This window comes from Mustela erminea, chromosome 1 (assembly GCF_009829155.1).
Source record: "Mustela erminea isolate mMusErm1 chromosome 1, mMusErm1.Pri, whole genome shotgun sequence".
In the NCBI taxonomy this organism is placed as follows: domain Eukaryota; kingdom Metazoa; phylum Chordata; class Mammalia; order Carnivora; family Mustelidae; genus Mustela; species Mustela erminea.
The window spans coordinates 102,852,235-102,876,588 of NC_045614.1; the positions used below are offsets into that span (position 1 = coordinate 102,852,235).

Below are 24,354 nucleotides of genomic sequence, written 5' to 3' on the forward strand. Positions count from 1 at the left end.
GGCCAGTCTTTGAACTTCTAAACAGTCCCCTAAACAAAGAATCATGGCATTTTAGACCTGAAAGAAAACTCAGAAATAAACTGAGTTTAAACATTTTTACTACATTTCATACATTTTAGGATATATGAATTCAATTTTACATCACCATCTCATACATACATAACTGAAACAAGTTTCATGAAACAATACTATGTGAACACACTGAAAATTTCTATTGTATTTCATTAAAAGAAATTCAGGTGCTATCCACTAAACGGATTTCATAACCCAATAATAGCATGGAACCCCTAGTCTAGTAAACATTAGTCCTAATTTCCCATTCACTGAAGAAGACCCTGGAGCTGATAGGGTGCCTGGATGTCTCAGGCCTTATGAGTCTGCCTTCGGCTCAGGTCATGATCCCGGGGTCCTCGGATCGAGCCCCAAGTCAGGTTCCCTGCTCAGCAGGAACCTTGATGCTCCTTCTCCCTCTTGTGCTCCCTCTCCCAATGACACTATCAAGTAAATAAATAAAATCTTTTAAAAAGAAAGAAAGAAAAAAACTGGAGCTGGGCTTTGAGGTAAGTTTTCCAGCCACAAGACGTCTGTCCATAAAGTTAAACTCAGGTCTGATAAGTGCCACCCAGACCCGCGTTCTTTATACTACACCTTCTGCTCAGTCATGACCGCTCAACCACACCCTGTGCCCAACAAACCCTGCAGTACCATGTCCAGGCACCGAGCCCACACTGTTGTCCAAGTCAGCCCCTCAAAGTTACTGCTCCTGAGTCAAAGATCCGCGCCCCCCCCCCCCCCCCGCCCCCGGCCGCTGCTTCAGGTTCCCTTAGATCGGATTCCCTGCACAGTCACTATCCCTCCACCCGGAGTCTCCTCCGGGGCACTGTCTCAGACTTTCTCGGTCATAGTCCTCTCGCAGCCTCCGCCTCGTGCTCTCCGAGGTCAGAGTCCCTTCGCATTCACCGCTCCTGGGTCGCACACTCCTCGCAAGCAGCTACCTCTCGGTCACAGTCCCCTCGCTGTCACTGCCCAGGGTCACAGCAGCCTCGTAACCCCGCTTCGCACTCCCCTCGCTGTCACTGACCCAGTCTTCAGTCAGTCTCCTGGCGGTCCTAGCCACACAGCGTGTCCTCTCAGAGACAGCCGCGAGGAGAGGCACACACCGGATCCTCACCTGCAGCTCACGCTCCGCGGGCCCGAGTCCCGGCCGCTTTCTCCCGGGCGCCGCGTCACGGACGAGGGAAGTTGAAGAGGTTGCGGGGAGACGCCCGGGAAAGGCAGCTGACGGAACAGCGGCCCGGAAGTCCCGCCTACTGCCCGCCTTCTTGTCAATCCGACTACGACATTTCCCTGAAAACCATGACCCCTGACTCAGTAGTTCCGCCCTCCAAAGGGATGGCGTGGCTGAATAGAGAACGCCGGACCCAGGAGATGATGTGGCTAAGGGCCAGTCGCCATGCGGAACTGGAGTTTGGGGTGAAGACGCCTCCTCGTGGGGAGTTACGGCCGTGGACTGTCGCGCGTGCTCGCTGCCAGTCGGGAAGGACCTGGCCTCTCCGGCCTTTCCGCCCCGTCCCGGGCGTCTGGCGCAGGGCAGGTGGCCGTGACGCCTTCCGCCGGAGACCCCTCGGCCCGCTGCTGCTTCACCCTAGCGCCAACTTTGCCCTACTTGGTCACGAAGGGAGAATTCCTGTCCGTCCGCCCAGCCCTGTGGTGACCTGTAGCCTGTCCCAAACCCTCGTTTCCGTTATTTCTGACCCAGGTTTGCTCACCGAAAAGTGATTATCAGCCGAGGTCTATTTGAGCAGGAGCGGAATCAAGGGAGGCCAGCTGGTAGGAAACCACATGTAGTAGGGTATCTGGTAGAGAAAAGTTTTCCTTTGCTAGAATGAACCGTTGGAGGGGTCACTTTTGATTCCACAGATGCAAGACAAGCAAATACCCAATGTTAAGGGAGAAGAATGTAAAATAACTTTGAATACATTTATTATTGGTTTTTTTTTTTGTCTACATGCTTGACTTGAAAGTGGCTGAGAAGAACAGTGGGTGGATACACTCAGGACTGTGCTGAGGAGCCCCCAGGGAGAAACAGGATTTAAATTATAACCCTTTCTCTTTTGAATTTCAAATAGTTACTTGAACGTGGCTTGGAAACTAAGGTGCTCCCAATAAGGGCTGCTAGCTGGGGAAGACGCCAGGGGCTACAACGGGGAACATCACTATAAAGAGAGGGGGAGCTTGGATAGTAACCAAAATAATCTCCAAATTTCAAAGGAAGGACCGATTTAATACACAACTTGGACACTGTGTCTGACACATGGCAGACCCAGGAGAAAATGAATGTGCATTTCACCTAAAAAGCTGTGTAAGGTGTAAGATGGCAATAGCAAAGCAGAAACAATGGATAGGTGATAAAGACAACAATTTAGAATGTACCAAAAAACCTTTATGCACAAATAAATTCATGCCAGTGTTATTTATAATAGTGAAAATTTATAATCAATCCCTTAATAAGGAAATGGCAACAGTTATCAATGGTATAACCTAGTGGAGTGAGTGCAGCTATTAAATTATGCTTATGAAAATCATAATGGAAATAAAATGACATTAAAGACTGCTCATGACATTATGAGAAGTGAAAAATCCGGGTACAAAATTGTGTATATGGGGACGCCTGGGTGGCTCAGTTGGTTGGACGACTGCCTTCGGCTCAGGTCACGATCCCGGAGTCCCCGGATCGAGTCCCGCATCGGGCTCCCAGCTCCATGGGGAGTCTGCTTCTCCCTCTGACCTTCTCCTCGCTCATGCTCTCTCTCACTGTCTCTCTCTCTCAAATAAATAATAAATAAAATCTTTAAAAAAATTGTGTATATGATTTTTTAAAAACCCTGAAACTAAAAACACACTGGTAGAAAATATACCCAAATACTTAAAATTGGTTATGTGTGAACAATTGAAATATGAGTTTCCCCCACTTTCCAAATACAATTAAGAACATATTACAACAAAATCAAAACACTAAAATATAAGGCCTAAAACTGAATAGACTCAGTTGCCAAAATGCCAAATTATCTTTATTTTGTTGAGATATTTAACAATATAAAAAAGTTTATATTTCTTCATGGTCATATTTTTACCCAACTTTTCAAAGATTCAATAGTAGAAACAGCCGAATGCCGCTACAACACAGAATAAACTGTCCTAAAAAGCAAACAAAACAAAACACACACAAATCCAGAACGTTAGTACTAATGAAGGGCTAAGGGGCAGCAAAGGCAATTGAAATGAACATCATCTCAGATCTTTGCCAGTTTTCAATCACAAAGGTTTTTCCTTCAATATACAAAGGGTTTCCAGAATATAGCTATAAAGTTGCTTGCTTTGGGGTAACTACAAAATTGCTTGCTCAAAGGGTAGGATGGGTAAAGAATTAGACTTTCTGAAGGTAGAAGTGAAATGCAAACTAATGAACCTCAAGTAATTCGTTTTCATAAAATGAGTAGTCCCATTTTTCCTAATTTATCACAGAAATAACAATATGAAATGTTTTGAGTTTCTTGGGAGTAAATGCATAATGATAGATAAAAAAAATAATAGCATCTTGGGGTGGCTCAGTCAGTTAAGCATGGACTCTTGATTTTTGACTCAGGTCATCATCCCAAGACCATGATCAAGCCCCACCTTGGGCTCTGTGCTCAGCAGGGAGTCTGCTCAAGATTCTCTCTTCCTCTCCTGCTCCTCCTCATATGCGTTCTCATTCTCTCTCAAATAAATATATCTTAAAAAAAGTAACAGCACCTTGTCATAAATTCTGGGTCAGGGCAAATGGCATCTGGGTGTTTGTTCTTAATTGATAAAATCCATTTATCTATCTTTTAACTCAATCACAGTTAAACTTGTCAAAACACTTTTTAAGGTTATTATTAGAGGAGTTCCACCTACCTCAGTGACTCCTGAGACCAGCAAATCTCATCTCCAGCCTGGTACTACTGGGAGACAACAATCTAAACTTAAGCACCTGATTACTAACCAAAGCAAAACTCTTCGGTTAAGCCCAGGTCCCTGTATCCTTGGGTGAGAGAACCATGAGCTGTGTTCTACAATCGTGCTATCTGTGGTGAGAAACCTGTTGCTGTTTTTTTTTTAATTGTCCAGGCCTTATGGACTGATATTTTTGTAAAATACAATAAAAATTAGTAAGTGGGAAAATGAAATGAAAAAAGAAACATATACAATATAGCCTAAACTTTTTACTATTAGATTTATCAATATAAAATTACTTTGTCCAATTCCTGTAAGAGTTTTTAAACTCTTACACTCTATGTACTTCTCTTATGAAGGATCTGTGACCACACAGCATAAGGACTGGCAATGGTCTATGGATTCCACTTTGGCTGTTCTACAGCACCTCCTAGAGTTCACCATGCCTGTCTTATTCAAAATGTTATCCTTCACACCTCCAGGGGAGGCTGGCACCTAATGGGAGCTCAGATTATTTGCTGAATGATTGAATTGCGTTGTATAAGGTCTCAGTAACTCCAAAAAGCAGGAAAAACCATCACCTTAGCTTGACCCTTCCCCTGGAGAGCTGATAAATGGGATTTACATAGTACTTCCTACTATCACTTGTTCCCTAAGGGAGTTGAACATAAAATGAAACTTTGATAGGACCATAGAATTTTAGAGCTAAAAGGTATCTTAAGATGACATCAACACAAGCAACTTCCAAACCTGGCAGTAAGCATAATCATGTGGGTAACTTTTTAAAAAATTCAGATTCACTGATTTAACACCAGACTTATTTGGTCAGAATCTACTTGAGTAGGGTCTTAGCATCTGTACTTTAAACAAGTCCCCCAAATTATTTTTAGGCAACCACAGCTGTTCTTTGGGAAAATCTAGTACAGCTTCCTAATGTTACTTGATACAATCAGAGAAAAGTCCAATGACACCTGAAGTCATTCAATTAGAAAGTTACCGAGCTGGAAATGGAACCCCTCTCCTAATTCACTCAACCAAGTTTCTGTTCTATTCTACTATACTTTAATTCTGAGTCTACTAATTCACAACCTAGGGATCATTTCTGGAAGCAAGTATAACAATATATGATTAAAATATATAAAATATTCAGCCAATAACCTACCAGTGTTTAAATGAAATCTCTTTTTAAAAAATTCTCTTTTGCTTAATTTTGAGAAATAGCTTTAAGATAAAATAATTTTATTACTGAATGAAAATCACCTTTGCTCATGAATCCCTGCCACCCCAATTTCTTTTTTTTTTTTTTTTTAAGATTTTATTTGAGAGAGAGAGAGAACACGAGTTGGCGGCAAAGGCAGAGGGAGAGGGAAAAGCAGACTCCCTGATAAGCAGGGAGCCTAATGCACGATTTGATCCCAGGACCCTGAGATGATGACCTGAGCCAAAGGCAAATGCTTAACCAAGTGAGCCACCCAAACACACCCCTGCCAACCCAATTTCTTTATAGTTAGCCAAGTGCCACATGTCTGTTAGCACTAAATAAATAATATGATATTCTCAAAATCAAACTTGTAAAGAGTTATATCATTTGTACACCTACAAGTCTCCCTTTGGGTGACACATTAGATTTCTTCTGCTTTAGTAACACAGTAAAGGAACAGTAAAGTCATTTCATCCAGGAGTCAAAGACAGACATCTAAAACTAAAGAACCTTAGTTTTGGGACATCTAAAACTAAAGGACACTTTTGTCCTCATATCTTAATAATATTAATTTGACTTGGAATGTCCACATGTCCTTGGAAAGGAAAAAGAGGCTTTCAAATAGACTTACATTCATGAAAACATCATAAGTGTAGTTGTCAGTGTCGGCATCCCAGAAACAGCGAGCAGCCATGCTGAAAAGTCAAAGAATGAAGAATTATAAATAATATAACAAAGATCTGAACTATATCTATTTGCCATGAGCAAAAGTTTTCTTGGATACATTTTTTAATTTAAATTCAATTAGCCAACATATAATACATCATTAGTTTTTGATGCAGTGTTCAATAATTAGTCGCATATAACACCCAGCACTCATCAGATCATGTGCCCTCCTTAATGCCCATCACCCAGTTACCCTTTCTCCCCCACCCCCTCCCTTCCACAACCCTCAGTTTGTTTGTTTTTTAAGATTTTTATTTATTTTATTTATCATTATTATTTTTAAATTTAATTTATTTGACAGACAGATCACAAGTAGGCAGAGAGGCAGAGGGGGAAGCAGACTCCCTGCTGAGCAGAGAGCCCAATGCAGGGGCTCGATCCCAGGACCCTGGGATCATGACCTGAGCGAAAGCAGAGGCTTTAACCCACTAAGCCACCCGGGTGCCCCAAGATTTTTATTTATTTTAGAGAGAGAGAGCACAAATTGGGAGGAGAGAGGGAAGCACACTCTCCACTGAGCTAAGAGCCTGATGTGGGGCTCAAACCCAGGATCCTGGGATCATGACCTGAGCCAAAGCCAGATGTTTAACCAACTGAGCCACCCAGGAGCCCCAACCCTCAGTTTGTTTCTCGGAGTCAAAAGTTTCTCATGGTTTGTCTCCCTCTCTGATTTCTTCTCTTTCAGTTTTCCCTCCCTTCCCCCAGTCTTCTGTGCTATATCTTTGATACATTCTTATAGATGAGTGCTTCCAAACCTTTTCACACAGAAAATCCTATTTGTACAGCAGAATATACTGGATAAACTAGAAGGGACTGAAATCATAGATGTAACTGGAGGTGACAGCCCAGGGACTCTTAACAACCCCAGACTCTGACCAGCCGCCTGACAGCCTAAGTGGTCAATACCTTGAGTCTTTGGTATTTTGGGTGGGAAGTTGTTGTAGATTACTTCAGCCAAGATATTTTTGTGTAAATTTTAGAGGAAATACTATCTAAGACTTATGGCTGAAATCTTGCACAATAATATTAACAAGTAGGTCTGGAAAAGACCTAATAGATTATTTTGTCCACTGTGATCATTTTGTAGAGTTCCAGAAAAGAAAGAGACAAACTCTGAACTAGAACTCAATCCAACTAGTTCTGAACCCAGTATTCTCTCTACAGAATTGCTACACTGCCTCTGAATTCTCAAATTAACCATTATCTCCCCAAATCTTGAGAAAGATAGAATGTTAGGCAAAATGAAAGTCAGTTTAAAAATGGAAACAATTTGGGATGCCTGGGTGGCTCAGTGGGTTGAGCCTCTGCCTTCAGCTCAGGTCATGATCTCAGGGCCCTGGGTTCGAGCCCTGCATCAGGCTCTCTGCTCAGCGGCAAGCCTGCTCCCCCCCGCCCCCACCTATTTGTGATCTCTCTCTGTCAAATAAATAAATAAAATCTTTTTTAAAAAATGGAAACAATTTTATGGGGCACCTGCCTGGCTCAGTTGGTGGAGTATATGACTCTTCATCTTGGGGTTGTGGGTTCAAGACCCATGTTGGGTACAGAGATTACTTAAAAATGAAAATTTTAAAGTAAATAAATAAATAAATCATGGAAATAACTAAAATGCACAGTAGTAAGTGGTAGAGAAAATCATGGTATTTTATGGCAATGAAATTCTATGTAGCCATTAAAGAAATATTTTACCAAAACACTTACAAAAACATTTATAAAATTTACAAAAAATGAAAATATGTTCACAATACAATGTTAAGTGAAAAAATTACAAATGCTTGGGACGCCTGGGTGGCTCAGTTGGTTAAGCAGCTGCCTTCAGCTCAGGTCATGATCCCAGCGTCCTGGGATCGAGTCCCACATCGGGCTCCTTGCTCAGCAGGGAGCCTGCTTCTCCCTCTGCCTCTGCCTGCCATTCTGTCTGCCTGTGCTCGCTCTCTCCCCCTCTCTCCCTCTGATACATAAATAAAATCTTAAAAAAAAAAAATTACAAATGCTTTTACATTTTTAATACATGCATGTATGTATGAGTCATCATTAAAATTTATTGAGCACTTAACTTTGTACCAGCCACTGGTCTAAGTGCTTTACATGTATTGACTCACTTAATCCTATGAAGTAGGTACTATTTTTTAAAAAGATTTCATTTATTTATTTTAGAGGGAGAGAGAGAGAGCAGGGAGAGGACCAGAAGGAGAGGGACAAGCAGTCTCAGAGCTGAGTGCAGAGCACTACACAAGGGGTCGGATCCCAGGACCCTGAGATCACAACTTGAGCTGAAATCAAGAGTCAGCCACTTAACTAAATGAGCCACCCAGGAGCTCCTGCTATATTATTAAACCCATTTAATAAATATGGAAACTGATTTATCAGACAAAGTAAGTAAACTTGCCAAGGTCAAACAAATAGTGACAAAGCTGTCCTTGAAGCTGTTCACGAATTAATCTTGAACCAAGATTAATTAGCAACTGTCCTTATAAGCAGTTCAGCTTCAGGTTATAGAGAAAGATACACATATATCATAATGATATTGTTTTTTGGTGTTGTTTTTTTTTTTAACTAGGCTTCATGACCAGCATGAAGCCCAACATGGGGCTTGAACTCACAACCCTGTGATCAAGATATAAGCTATCAAGAGCTGGATATGCCTAAGTGACTGAGCGACCCAGGTACCCCCAGTTCATTTTGGGAAGTGTTTGTTTTTTGTTTTTGTTTTTTTTAGTAGAAAGGTTTGCATAGACGAACTCTCCAATCCTAATATTTCACACTTTCTTAAGTCAAAAAAGTTCCACCTATTTCTAAACTGTAACAGTAACAAATGTGAAATAAAATTAACCTTAATTTATCACCAATAAGGATTTATTTAACAACTACTATATGTCCAAAAAGAATAAAACCCGTCTCAATCCTCAATACCTCAATTTAATTAGGTGAAAAAATTAACACATGAAAAGAATAAGTTAATGTATAGTTGATGCTAACTTATGGATTCAAAAGAATTGTAAAGCCTGTCTAGTCCAAGTCCAGTCATGTAACATTTGAACTAAATTTGTAGAAGTGCTACAGAAGTTAGAGAATTTAGACAGGAGGAAAAAAAAAACAAAACAAAACAGAAAACAGTTCATGAAGGAAGTGGTAGTTAAGCTGAGTAGAACCAAGTGAAGGCAGGAATATAAAAATTTACTTGACAAATATTTGCTGAGGGTCTGTTATATATGAAGGAAGTGCTAGGTGCAAATGACAGAAAGATGCATAAAACACAATCTTGCCTTCAAAGTGCAGTCTATATTTACACCATTTGCCAATAAAAAGAACCAGGACTCCTCAGGGAAATTATCAATTCCAAGTGTAGGGCTAGAATGTGTAAGATAAACCTGAGACTTCTGGGTCACACCCAAAGTTTTGCATAGACGAACTCTCTTTTGTCTTTGACCCAAAGACAAACTTTGGGTCACACCCAAAGCCTGGGCTATACAGAAAGAAAAAAATGCTATATTTAAGTATATATATATGTGTCAAAAAGACTCAGAGGTATGATGGAACACTGTGTAACAGGCCAGTGTTCCCACCAAGATTAATTAGCAAGGCTGGATAAAATGGATCAAAATGCAGCTGGAGTAAGACTAGGGGAGACAAAATTCCAGAAAGAGGTGAACTGCAAGGAGATAAACTGATATCCTGCATCAGAATTCTCCCTGAGGCATTTGCCAAATCCAGGTACAGAATTAGAAGCTAAAAATTAGAAGCTTTGCCCCTCTAGAACACCAGTCACTCAGGGAAAAAGACACCAGCAAGACTTGCAGGGCTATGGAGATAAAATTGGACACTTGAAGGACCAAAAGGAGAAAGTGGAACTGAGCCTGTCACATGGTAGGTTTTCCCCTTAAGACATGTGCTGAATTCTGAAACTGAAAGCCAAGTGTTGTAGGCAAAATTATGGCCCTCTCAGCAAACATATCTATGTCCTAATCCCCAAAACCTGTGACTATGTTACCTTATATGCCAAAAAATAAAATAAAAAGAATTCTACAGATATATGATTAAGGATTCTGAGATGAGAAGAGTACCCTGGATTATCCAGGTGGGTGCAATGTCATCACAAGGGTCCTTATAAAAGAAAGGTGGTGGGATGCCTGGGTGGCTCAGTGAGTTGAGCTGCTGCCTTCAGCTCAGATCGTGATCCCGGGGTCCTGGGATCGAGTCCCGCATCGGGCTCCTTGCTCAGCAGGGAGCCTGCCTCTCTCTCCGCCTCTGCCTGCCTCTCTGCCTGCTTGTGTGCTTTTTCTCTCTCTCTTTCTGACAAATAAATAAATAAATAAAATCTTCCAAAAAAAAGAAAGAAAGAAAGAAAGAAAGAAAGGTGATGAGAGAGTCAGAGAAATATTTGAAGATGCTATGCTGCTGGCTTTGAGGATGGAGGAAGGGTTTATAAGCTAAAGAATCCTGGCAATCTCTAGAAGCTGGAGGAGGCAAAGGAGTGGATTCTCCTCTACAACCTCCAGAAGGAATGCAGTCCTTCTAATACCTTGATTTTAGCTGAATGAAACACATTTTGGATTTATGATCTCTAGAAATGTAAAACAGTATTTTTATGCCACTGTGTTTGTGATAAATTTTTTAAGTTTATTTACTTACTTATTTATTTATTGTCATCTCTACACCCAATGTGAGGCTCAAACTCGAACTGTGAGATCAAGAGTCGCAGTCTCTTCCAACTGAACAAGCTAGGTGCCCGTGATAACTTTTTGCAGCAGCAATAGGAAACCAATACACTAAGGAAAAAACATTGAACTAAAGAGTAGTTTCATGCTGAGGAGACAAATATAAAAGTCAGTACCTGATGGGGGTGGGGTCTCAATGAACATTTAAGGTTCTTAGTTGAAAGATCTAGAGGGCTACATTCAAGAAAGAAGGGTGAACTGAAGGTAGAGTCTCAAATCAAAATTGCCACCTAATCTCAACTCTGCTGAGCCCCCGACTGGATTAAGGTAAGTGGTCCACAGTCTACCTGAATGGAAAAGGAAAGAGTAAACCCTTTCTGGAAGAAAATAACATTAACTGGAGGTCCTATAGTTTTTTCACACAATGTTCAAGATTTAAACCAGGCATGCTGAGAGACAGAGTCACATAAAGGATGACCAAGGGGGGGAAAAAAAGTCAGTGGAACAGAATCACACATGATCCAGATAGGAGAATAATCAGACAATGACTTTAAAATAACTGCTATGACCAAAATGTAAAAAGGGAAGAGGAGGAAAGATAAAGAACATAGATAAAAAATAATTTCACTGGCCTCACTGACTGCTCCTGGTGGGTCCAGGAGATAAGGCAGCATGCGTGGTGCTAAGGTTTGTCAGAGCTGTGACCAGAGCATTTGTGAAATGCACAAAAGTGCAAAGACTGAAGAAGAGGAACATGAGGACACTCTGGATTAATCGAATTACAGCTGCCTCCCAGGAACACGGTTTGAAGTACCCAGTATTCACTGTCAATTTAATGACGTGCCAGATGGAGCTCAACAGTAAAGTACTTGTGGGTCTAGACATCTGTGAACCAAAGACTCTTAAATCTGTGGCTGCTTTGACCAAAAGGAGATGACAGGTAGGATTTGCTGCTGCCTTGGGCCATAGGACGGAGCCAGAAAGCATATTCTCCAGAGTGGTGCAGTACCACTCTGCCCTTTCCAGTTGAGTGTCTTAAGAAAAGGTTTTTTCCCCCCTGATGATCACAATAACTAAAACAGCGGCCAAAAACTACTTGTGAACAATATGTAAGTTTGATCAGCAATTATCTTAATTTACATTTTAGTAACAGACATGAAAGAAAGGCCCTTTCTTCCCTCATCGGGACAGATCCAGAAATCTCTTACACAAATTCTTCAAATAAAGCTCATGTCTGTGTGTCTGGGTGCCTCAGTTGATTTCACTAATGAATTAGAATCTATAAAAAAGAATCAAATGGGTATTCTAGACCTGAAAAACATAATAACTGATATTAAGAATTCAGTCAGTGGACCGAATAACAGATTAGACACAACAGAAAAGAGACTTAGTCAACTGAAAGGTCAATAGAAAAATATCCAAAAGGAAGCACAGAGAGAAAAAACAAAAACTTAGAGAAGAGCATTAAGAGACCTGTGGAATATAGTAAAAAGAACATCTCAATCCAAGTATAGGTAATTGGAGTCCAAAAAGAACAACAGAGCAGAAGCAATATTTAGAAAGTTAATAGCCACACCTAGTGCCCAGATGTTAGTTCCTAATGTCATTCTCCAATAAAATGAACCAGAGCTCCTTGAGAAAATGGCTAATTTTAGGGTTGGCATTGGGAATGAATATGATGAAGCATCTTATAGTGCCAATAAGTAAGGAAGTGCTCAAAAAACCCCACAACAGGGGCACCTAGGTGGCTTAGTTGGTTAAGTGCCTGACTCTTGATTTCGGCTCAGGTCATGATCTAGGGATTGTGAGATTAAGCTCTGTGTCATTCAGTGTAGAGTCTGTTTAAGGATTCTCTCTCTCCCTTTCCCTCAATCCACCCTCACACTCTCTTGCTCTGTCTCTCAAATAAATAAATCTTAAAAACAAAAACAAAACAAAAAAAAACCACAATAGTAGGGTATACTGAAGAGACACAAGAGGCAACTGAAAGAGTGGCCAATGGCCAAAGTTGGGACATTGAGCAATAAAATAAGATAGCACTAGATTATAATCTAAAGTACAAAACTCCTGTAAATAATAAATAAATAAATAAATAAATAAATAAGAAGAAAGATACAATTAGCAAATGCCAGGCTGTGGGAAACTCTATAGGACAACCCCATTTCTTCAACAATTGAATGGCAAGGTAAAAAAGAGAGAAAGAGAAAGAAAATAATAGACTAAAAGAAATTTAAGAGATGTATTGTTTAAAAGCAGTGGGTGGCCTTTACCTGGATCCTGCTCTGAACAAACTGTAAAAAAGAATATACACACATAATTATGTGCACACAAATACACATACATACACAGCTGATCTTTGAACAACTTGGGTTTGAACTGTACAAATCCACTTATGTGCAGATGTTTTTTCAATAAATAGAGTACTATATATTTTTTTCCTTTTGATTTTTTAAATAACAGTAACATTTTCTTTTCACTAGCTTATTTTGTTGTAAGTGTATAATATCTTTATAAAATATGTGTTAATTGACTGTTTATGTTATCAGTAAGGTTTCCAGTCAACAGTGGGCTATTAATAGCTAAGGTTTTGAGGAGTCAAAACTATATGCAGATATAAAAAGTTATTTTTGACTGTGCAGGGGTTGACAAGCCTAACCCCCATACTGTGCACAAGAGTAAACTGTATTGTATAATATTAAGGATCGACAATATTTTAGATGTGATGATATATTATTATGTTAAAAAGGGATATTGTACATTAGAGATATTGTATACTGTTGTGTTTACAAATGAAATGGTACAATGACTGTAATTTGCTTCAAAATAATCTGGTGGGACAGGGAGAGTAGGTACAGGTATAAATAAAACAACATCCAGCTAAGTAATAGAAAAAAGGGAGTTCCTTAGTCCCTGTACAGAATTTTAGATGATAAAATTTTTAAAAAGGAGAGTGACCTTGAATGCTACACTTTAGAGTTTGGCCTTATCACGTTTTACAAAGTGAATCGTAACCAGTTTAAGGAGTTTATATTTGACAGGGTTTAAAATAAACTCTGAAAAGTTTATGGCAAGAAAATGAGGCGTGCTTCTGAAAGACCGGTCTAGTATACAAAATGAATTGTAGAGGAAAGAGACCAGAGTCTGGCAATGCTGATAAAGGGCTGCTAAGGAAGCCTGGCCTCCAGATTACAGTGCATGTGGGGGGAAAGAGTAACGGCTCAACATGACAAAAGAGGATTTCAAGGTTTTAAGCCAGAGTTAATAAAAGCTTTGCAATACTGTGAAAGACAGAGAAATTAAAATGGCAGTCGAACCAAAGGAGAAGGAGGGAGAAGAAATTTACAACTGTATTTGAATATGTTGAATCTGAGCTGATAGAGTAGTGAGGTATTTCTTTATATCACTGAGGTGAGAAAATATCTGGAAGCCTTCTGAGCAAATGGCAGGGGGCACCATGGTGAGGATTACTGTGCCAGAAGTCAGAAGGCCAGGCTCTATTAGTTTATCTGACACCAGCCAGATACATAATTTGGAGTAAATCATACTGATCCTCGTAAGTGTCATCTGTAAATTAAGGGGAGTAGACACTAGAAAATATCCATAGTCCCAAATCTAACATTCTATAGTAAAAATTTTCAGGGATAATATCTACAAGGTATTTTTAAAATTCAGTCAACAAATACTTTAATACTTTCTTATAAAATATACTCAGTACTGCAGTGCCTGGGTGGTTCAGTGGGTTAAAGCCTCTGCCTTCGGCTCAGGCCATGATCCCAGGGTTCTGATCGAGGCCCGCATCGAGCCCCGCCTCGGACTCTCTGCTCAGCGGGAGCCTGTTTCCTCCTCTCTCTCTGCCTGCCTCTCTGCCTGCTTGTGGTCTCTGTCTGTCAAATGAATAAATAAAATCTTTTAAAAATAATAATAATAAAAATAATAAAATAAAATATACTCAGTACTGTTTGCAAAGGAAAACAGGAACTTAACACTCGGGCATAGGGAAAGATAGGAAATACACATTTTGAACGCATCAGTATATGAATGACAGTTTGAGGTCATGAGAATGAATGAGCTAATTGAAAAAGCAGTGGGAAGAGCAGAAGAACAAGAACTGAGCCTTAAAGAAAGCTCAGAGCTGGCAATGTAGGGGAGAAAGAGGAACCAGGAAAGGAAAGAGAAAAACAGAAGAGAAATAAGTTAGATAAGTGATATCAGGGCCAAAATAAACTGGAATGAATATTAAGAAATAGAAGCCCAGGAGGCCCCTGCCTGGCTCAGTTAGTTGAGCATCTGCTCTTGACTCAGGTCTTGATTCCAGGGTTCTGGGACCAAGCCCCATATAAAGTCTGCTTCTCCCTCTGCCTCTCTTCCCACTCATCCTTGCGAGCACTCTCTCTCTCTCTCTCTTTCTCTCGGAAATGGGTAAATAAAATCTTTTCTAAAAAATTATTTAAAAAAAGAAATAGAAGCCCAGGCCAAGAACAAGAGCTAAGAAAGGACTATTAGATATGCTAATAAGGAGGTCTCAGACAATTTTAAAGAAATTAATTTGGAATGATAGGAACAAAAACCAGGCAAGAAGGAATTTAAGGGAAGGAAAAAAAAAAAAAAGAAGGAACTGAGGAAGAAACATATACATAGTGCCATACTGGGCTTAGGAGCACATATACATAAACCCTAAAAGTCCTACTGACCTACAGATACTAGGAAAAGTGAGAAGTGAGTTACCTTGCAGAGCTCACCCACACTGTCAACCACACTGTTCTGTGCCAGGATCTTTTTGGTTCACAGCTGCATTTTGTTATACTGTCCTTTTCCTCTCACTCTTACACAGATACAATCTTACTGAATTGTCAGGATGAATACCTAAGAAGAAACATTTAAGAGTAAAAACAAGAAGGAAAAACCAACTACTCACAATACTCCTTCACCTCTTTGTTCTCCAATCACTACTTGTACCACCATTTTGTATCGGTCAAATCCCATTTCTAGAAAAAATAAGAGAGTTATCTATAAGTAAAAGTGGTAAAGTTATTTAATGAAGGTAAATTTGCCTAGAAAGGAACACAGGTATTCAGTTCACAAGCACTGGCTGAGTAGGATGGTAAGCTTGGGAGTCAGAAAGACGTGAGGACAAATCTTACTTTGGTAAGTCAGTCAGTCAGCTTGCCAAGTGTGTAACCTCAGACAAACTGTTCACCTTTTTGGCGTAAATCTTCCTCATGGGTTCAATAGGAATATTATTACTTACCTCCTGTGGGATGTTGCGAGGTGAGATGAGATCAGATATAATATATTGATCTTAAAAATAAGACTGTCAGTTATTTTACCATCAAAAAATGGGTTTATTCAAGAAGGGCAGAGAATTGTAATTCAGGACAGGAAAAACCACAGGCAAGTACGGAGAACAAAAAAGAAGCTGGTTCTTTTAAAGAGGAAAGGAGGACGTTGGGAGGACTGTTATAAACAAAAAGTCCACTGAAGTAAACCAGAAGTTGGAAATGTAGTGGCTTTTCATTGCCAGAATCGTTGACAGTCTCTCATCAGCAGGGCTGTTGCTGGGCAAGGAGAAAATCTCTTCCTCCTGCTGGGATAGTAAAAATATAGGCTCTTCCAGTCCGGCTGATAAGATGTGGAACGGTATTAGAGCTCCCCCTTCTGGCCTCCTAACTCCATTTTAGTGAATATTAATTTCTACCTTTTTCTTCCTCTACTAATTTTCAGAAGTAATAAATACAGCATCTAGAACAGTACCGATACACACTATTTTCTCAACAGATTTCAGCTTCCTTCCTTTCTCTCCTACTCTAAGTCATGTAGTGTTAAGTCGACAAAACACAGAGATAAATAAGACACTATTCTTGGGACACCTGCGTGGCTCAGTTGGTTGAGCATCTGCCTCTGCTCAGGTCACAATCCTGGGCTCCTGGGATCAAGCCACACATCAGGTTCCTTGCTCGGCAGGGAGCCTGCTTCTCCCTCTATCTGCTGCTCCCCCTGCTTATGCATACTCGCTCTCTCTCTGACAAATAAATAAAGAAAATCTTAAGAAAAAAAAAAAGAGATTCTTCTTGCCTTAAAGAACACAGAGTAGTTGGGAAGGCAAACATGAAGAATAAAATGAAAAAGCAATATATTAATAATTCCAAGAGGAGCATGTGTAAGATACACAGGAACACAGAGCTGGAAGCTCCTTTCCTTGTCTAGATAGTGGGGAAGCAGTGACCAGAAGAGACGTCTTGGAGGATGTGATAAATGAAAGGAGTCTTGAAAGAAAAGTAGGAATTTACCAGACAATGTCTCCATTCTATGAAGAGGGAACAGCATGTGCAAAGGCATAGAGTATGGAGCATTTAGAAAACCATAAGCTGTTCAGTAAGGTAGAAACGAAAACAACATACGATTCTGGAGTATAATTGAATGGCCCATCACAACTCTGCTGCTTCCCCAGAAAATACACTGTTAAAGCAGCAAAATCCTGAAAATTCTCACTAACACCAAATCTGAAGAGAAGAAAACTGAATGGGTATCTTTATCTTCCCCCTTTTCTAACCAAGGAACAGTGAAAACAGTTGAAAGTGGGGGGAAAGAAAAAAGAAATGGATAAAGTTGAAACATAGCCAACTCTGTTTGATCAAAGTAAAGGCTCCAGGACTATACATAGTAAATTAGACAAATAATATGAAGACTACAGTTCCCCTTCCAGGTGAGACATTACCCTTAGTTCAGGATACTTAACAAAATCTCAGGAGACAGAGCCCAAAACAGTGCACACAGCTCCACAAAGCTTCCTCCTTTCTCTACCCATTTCCCTTCCTCCTTTTCTGATACCCAAGGAGCTAGAATAGTAAATACCTAGCCCTTCAACTGTAGTTCTGAGGGAAAAAATAAAATAATATCAGATATGGTGGATGAGTACCCATCACCCACACTGTGTTGGAACAATTATGAAAAGAGCAAATGAAAAGACCTGAAAATCACATCAGAGTAAAACAGAAAGAAGCTAACCGGCAATATGCAATAACGCAGCAAGAAAAACAAAGAAAAGAATAACAAGAAACAAACAAAATACTGTTTAAAAGACAAAAATAAAAACAAACAAACAAAAAAACCCTCAACCTAGGAAATAATATAAACCAAGGAACAAAGAGAAATTCTTCACAACTGATTCACAGTATAGAACAACTTAAGCTCATAAATTCAACAAAATAAGAACTCAATCAGATTATAAACAACAGAAAGATGAAAATGAAGATCGCAGCCATAAGACAAACTGAATACTCATACAGTATCAGTACAGACCTAATAAATTTAAAAAACGGTAAGCGACAGAACAGACACAAATGAAAATTGAATTACTGGCTTAAGATAATTACAAGTAAACATTACAGGAAAGGGAAGAAAGTATGGCACAGAAAAGCTAATAGATATGGAAGATAAAGATGATTCAACGTATCAGTATTTGTTGTCCTGTGACCTAATGAGTGGAACAGGAAATGTTTTCAGAGATAGAAGAAAATTTTCCTGATATGAAAAAAAATCCACATATTGAAAGATATAAAATACTCACTATTACCAAGCAATATTCTAAAAAAGCTATTGAGCATCAAGGTTAAGGATGGGATTCTTTAGGCAGAGGACATCAAGTGGCCTTAGATTTCTCTACAGTAACATTCAGTGCCAGAAGACAATGAAACAAAATCTACAAGATTCTCAAGAAAATAAGTTATTACCTCAAAATACTATATACATCCAAAATATACTGATTTAAAGGCAAAAAGCAGACATCCTCAAACATTAAAGAACACAGAGAATGTAGCATTTCTCAGCCCTTTCTGAAAAAACTTACAACAAAATCTCATCGGATAAGAAACTGAACCAAAATGGCATGATAAAAGGACTAAATAGTGAGCAATCATTCCATTTAAATATAAAATGAATGCAAAAAAATACACATATATAAGTGTATATATACAGAATGAATGCTATATCACTATGTAAAATAGGTGCAAAGAATCCCATTGTTATTAAGGTATTTATCTGTATATAAACACGGAAAAAGGGCGCCTGGGTGGCTCAGTGGGTTAGGCCGCTGCCTTCGGCTCAGGTCATGATCTCAGGGTCCTGGGATCGAGTCCCGCATCAGGCTCTCTGCTCGGCAGGGAGCCTGCTTCCTCCTCTCTCTCTCTCTCTGCCTATTTGTGATTTCTCTCTGTCAAATAAATAAATAAAATCTTTAAAAATAAATAAATAAATAAATAAACACGGAAAAGATGTCTGATATGATGTTCACCTAATATTAATGGTTATCATTAAATATTGATATTTAAATACTGATATTTAATGTGGTGGTGGCATTTGGGATGATTTTCTAATTTTATTTATTTTTCTACACTGTTTAAATTTATTTGTAATGGACATGTATCTTTTTCACAGTAACAACAAATTGTCATTAAAAAGTAAAAATAGAGGGGCGCCTGGGTGGCTCAGTGGGTTAAAGCCTCTGCCTTCGGCTCGGGTCATGATCTCAGGGTCCTGGGATCGAGTCCCGCATCGGGCTCTCTGCTCAGCAGGGAGCCTGCTTCCTCCTCTCTCTCTGTCTGCCACTCTGCCTACTTGTGATCTCTGTCTGTCAAATAAATAAATAAAAATATTTTTTAAAAAGTAAAAAAAAGTAAAAATAGGGGCACCTGGTGGTTCTGTTAGTTAAGTGTCTGCCTTCCGCTCAGGTCATGATCTCAGGGTCCTAAGATCAAGCCCCGAGTCAGGCTCCCTGCTCAGTGGGGAGTCTGCTTTTCCCTCTCCCTCTGTGCCTCTCCCCACTCATCCTCTTTCTCTCAAATAAATAAAAAATCTTTTTTAAAAAGTGAAAATAAAAATGTTGATATGCAAACAGTGGTTAATTCTGGGTGAAATACATAGAATTGTTACTTTCTTCTTTGTACTCATATATTTTTTAGTTTCTAAAAATGAAAGCAAATTAAGAAAAAAGTACATCAAAATATTAAATAGTAACTACCTTTGGGTAATGGAATTTTATATAATTTAAAAATTTTGAATGTGTACTTTTCTTTTTTTTTATTTTTATTTATTTTTTTTTAAAGATTTTATTTATTTATTTGACAGAGAGAGATCACAAGTAAGCAGAGAGGCAGGCAGAGAGAGAGAGAGAGAGGGAGAGGAGGAAGCAGGCTCCCTGCTGAGCAGAGAGCCCGATGCGGGACTCGATCCCAAGACCCTGAGATCACGACCTGAGCCGAAGGCAGCGGCTTAACCCACTGAGCCACCCAGGCGCCCAAATGTGTACTTTTCTAAATAGTCTAGGTTAGTACAATGAAAATGTATTACTGTGACATAGACATTTTCTTCCCTCCAAAAAAATGTTCTAGTTTTAAAAACGTAGAGAGAAAGGACTTTTCAGATGATATAATATTATGAACAAAAGAGGGGCACCCGGGTGGTGCAGTCAGTTAAGCATCTGACTCTTTTTTTTTTTTTTAATTTTTTATTTTTTATAAACATATATTTTTATCCCCAGGGGTACAGGTCTGTGAAAGCATCTGACTCTTAGTTTCAGTTCAGGTCATGATTTCATGTTCATGAGATCGAGCCCCACCTCCAGCTCCACATTCAGCACTGAGTCAGCTTAAAGACTCTTTCCCTCTCCCTCTGCCCTGACCTCCTCCCCAGCACATGCACACACACACACACGCACGCACACACACACACTCTCTCCCTCTCTCTCTCTTTGTCTCTCAAATAAATAAATCTTTAAAAAGAGAGAGAAAAAGACAAAGAGAATAGAGATAAAAAGCATGAGGTATGTTCTATAGATATAGAGAGCTTAGCAAGAGTGGAGAGCTGAGTCTGGTGACTAGTTAAGGACTCAGCTGGAGAGATGGGCTGAGGTCAGACAGTGAGGGTATGAATGAAGACAGGCTAAGGAACTGATACGCTGGTGAGAAAAACAACCAAGAATGATGGGAGAAAGGAGTCCCTGTAAATCCTAATCTTTCTCATACTGGAATGTCTCAGATACTGCATGCATACAATGTTTTATTTCATATCTTTAACTTCCCCACTATCTGGAAAGACCTATAAGAGTAAAGGTTACCAAATAATTGGGAGGACTAGACACTGAAGAACAATTGTGTTAAAAGAATCCACAGCTTATGCCCATTGTTTAAAGATAGGGAAGGAGACAAACGAGTAAAATTGAATGTCTATTTCCAAGTATCACCACAATTACCTTTTAATTTGTCTTTAATGGTTTCTGATAAACGTTTTGTGAGCTGAGGCATTTCTTCTGGAGAGTACTCGGCATTTGCTAGCTCCTCCTTAAGAACAGCATGGATACATTCTTTAACCACAGAAGGTCTGAACCTAAATGAAACAGTGTGAAACATCTAATTAGTAACTCCAAAATTTCAATTTACTTTCACAGCTCAACTTCCCACAGCTTTCTGTCACTACTACAATTTAATTCCTCTTTTTCATACTTTTTATTATCAAAGTGACAAACACAACTTAAGAAAACAAGTCATATTCTTGATGTTATCTATAGACTGGACCTTTCCCTGAACTTCAGACCACATATTCCAACACATATTCCATCTGGATGTCTAATGGACAACTCAAAAGTTCATACATCCAACAGTGAGCTTCTGACCATCTCCTCTCTTCAAAATTGTATCAGTCAATGGAACCTCCTTCCTTCCAGTAGCTCAGGCCAAGAACCTTGAAGTCAGGCTTCTTGACTTTCTCTCTCACAAACCACATCCTGGTTCATAAGCAAATTTTATCAATTTTACCTTCAGAATACTCTAAAATTCAATAACTCTCTCCACCGCACTGCCACCAGTTTGCTCCAAGCTACCTCCTGCCTGTGTTACACCAGCTTCACACAAGTCTCTGTCTCTGCCTTTGCCCCCATATCCTGTGGAACATAGCAACTGGACTGGTCCTGTTAAAATATCTGTTGGATCATGGCACTTCTCTGTTCAAAATATCCCAAATGTTTGGGGTGGCTCAGTCAGTTAAGCATCTGCCTTCAGCTCAGGTCATGATCTCAGGGTCCTGGGATCAAGCCCCCTGCTCAGCAGGGAATCTGCTTCTCCCTCTCCCTCTCCCTCTGCCCCTCCCCCCTGCTCATGCTTGTTGTCTTTCTCAAATAAATAAAATCTTTAAAGAAAATCCCAAATGCTTCTCACCTCACTCAGACTAAAAGCAACATCCTAACTGTCACGTGCGCAGCCCCATATGACCTACCCTATCAAACTCTCTGATTTCATTTTCTACTACTTTCCTGCCAGTTCTCTCCACTCTGGTCACACTGGTCTTCCCTATGTTCTTTGACCACACCAGGAATGACCACCTCAGTGCTTTTGCACTTGCTGTTAACCTCTGCCTGAAGTTCAAATCTCATTCTATATGCATTGCTACCTCCCTCACTTCTTTCAAATCTTTATTCAAAAGTCACTTTCCCTAGGCCACCTTCTCTAAAACTTCAAATTGCCCTCCTACCACATCACTTTATATCTCACCTCCTGGTACTCATTACTATCTCTATGAGATATATATACTACATGTATATATACATATGTGTATGTGTGTGTATACATACTATATAGTTATATATATACACTATATACTATAGAGTTCACTTATGTATTTATCTTGTTTGTTGTCCTTCTACCCAGCTAGAACATAAGCTCTATGAAGGCAGGGATTTCTCACTGCTTTGTTCACTGTCATCTTTCCACTTCTATTTTCTTAGAAGAGCACCCAGCACATAGTAGACAATAAATACTTTTGGAAGGAATGGATTATTGAATAAATGAAGACAGAGGGAAAAATCTCCCCTAATTTCACCACCCTGAAATATGTTCACATTTTAGTTGTATCTATCATATATTAAAACACTAGTTTTATTTTCTGGGCTATATATTCTATTAGCTGATTTGTCTATTATGTGCCAAGTGACCAGAATGTTTTAGGTTTTGAGCTTATAATGCAGTATAATATTTGGTAGCCCTAGTGGTCCCTTATTACTTTTTGGGGTGGGGTTCCTTTTTTTAATTTAAATTCTGAAGCAACCCTTATTACTTTTTAACAGTATTTTCTTTGCTCTCTTGCCTGGTTATTCTCACAGATGAACTTTAGAGTCATCGACAGATTTCCAGGTTTGATCTGTTCTAAAAGGGGTTTTCCTATTACAAATAATCTATATTTGGCTCTTCCCCTTAAGCCTTTCTCATTTTCAGTGAAATGTCAAAAGTTTTCTTCAAACAAATCACAAATAATCTTAGAGGATTATTCCTACAATATATGTTAATTTTGTTCTGCTTTTATTCTGTTTTGCAACAGAAATGCAGGCAAATGGCGTTCTATGCATTTAGAAACTTTTACCAAGATAACTGAACATAACTTTTATGATGTCCACTCCACCCACCAGAAAACTGCATGAAATGTATCACATTATAACCAAAGTTCCTGGCTTCCAGTATTTGCCAAGCATTTGATTCAGCATCTGGTTTCAAGCAATAGAGGGGATTTTTTAAAAAAAAATTATTTAATTTTTTTTTAATCTTGTGAAAATGAAGTGAGTGATGGACCCTCTAGCCCTAGCAGACTGTCCTCTGCACTAGACTGTGTAATTTTGGGAAGGCATCTTCGTGGTGGGCCAAGAACATCCGGATGATACCTAGGTAAGACTTTGAATGCATACAGGTCCCACTCCCTGCAGAGGAGTAAGCGTATTCTGGCACCCATATGCACACCTTAACCCTGGAAAATGGCTGAATGGAATTCGATGCAAGGCGTTTCTTTCCTGCTCATCTATTCCACCCCTCCTTTCCTCTGCCCACATCCCGGGTCTCCTAGAGCCAACCATTCCCACTGCGCTCGCCTTAGGTGCTCCCGACGCCCTAACGCTGCAACTGTAGGTCGGGTCCACAGCTGCCCAGAGCAGCTGGAGACTCAAGAAAGATAGCATCCCACCCTCTCGGCTTGCCCCTTCCTCTCTAGTCCCGGCCCGCCTCCTCCCCGGTGGTCGCCAGACCACCCCACACTCCTTCCCTCCCTGCTGTACTCGAACCCAATACCTTCCTCTGTACCAAACCCACTCCACCCCTCCCCCAGTCCCTCCTCCGCCACCTCCATCCGCCTCCCCAGCCACCTCCTTCTCCAGGCCCGCCCTGCGTCTCCAGCCCGCCCCACCTCCAGCCCCGCTCCTCCTTCCCTAGTCCCGCCCCGCCCACCCCGCGGATCCCCGTGCGCTTTCCCCACGCGCAGGTTGCCAGGCGGCCTCTTTCGACCTGACCCAGCAGCTCGTAGGACACCCCCACCGCAGCTCGTCCGTTACCCGCCTTTGCTGGAAAATGGGCCGCAGAATATAGGTATTCTCGGACTCCCCTGCGTTCTTCTCAGTCTCAGGCAACCCGTCGGCTGTGCCCGTAGCGAAGGACGCTGGGGTGGACGAAGTCATGGCTAGGGCTTCTTGGCTTAGTGTATCGCGATGAAGGCCTGGCGGATTGCGGTAGGGAGCTGGGAAACCGTCGCCAGGGCAACGAGGTCTCCGAGAGCCCTGCTGTGACGCGGCTGCGCGCTCCCAGCAGAGCGGCCCTCCCCCGCGCCTGCGCACTGGCTGCTGGGTGGGACCTGGTCTAGGGAGAGCACCCAAGGCTGATGCAGCCCTATGGGGAGTTGAAAGCGCTTTAATGCGCGTCAGGTTTTATTAACCGCGCAGCAATTTTAAGACATTGACGCGGAATCTGAGGCCCATAGAGGTCCAAG

General features: G+C 40.5%; 2 protein-coding genes across 3 annotated transcripts in view; both read right to left on the reverse strand.

The window, feature by feature from the left end:
• PCYT1A (phosphate cytidylyltransferase 1, choline, alpha) overlaps positions 1-1,285 on the reverse strand; it is a 46,078-nt gene extending 44,793 nt beyond the window's left edge. Inside the window, exon 1 of one of the 2 annotated variants that reach the window (XM_032336453.1) lies at positions 1,172-1,285. The gene's annotated coding sequence lies outside the window, so the exon portion shown is untranslated. Of the gene's footprint in view, positions 1-1,081; positions 1,104-1,171 lie in introns of those variants that run through there. The other variant, XM_032336463.1, reaches the window with a different exon arrangement.
• Positions 1,286-3,049: 1,764 nt separating this feature from the next.
• Positions 3,050-24,197, reverse strand: TCTEX1D2 (Tctex1 domain containing 2). The gene is made up of 5 exons (XM_032336489.1): positions 23,928-24,197; positions 20,810-20,943; positions 15,479-15,548; positions 5,811-5,874; positions 3,050-3,198 (listed from the first exon to the last, which is right to left on the reverse strand). Exons 1-5 carry the CDS (start codon positions 24,044-24,046, stop codon positions 3,151-3,153), a joined length of 435 nt encoding a protein of 144 aa, XP_032192380.1. The 5' UTR covers positions 24,047-24,197; the 3' UTR covers positions 3,050-3,150.
• Positions 24,198-24,354: the final 157 nt, after the last annotated feature.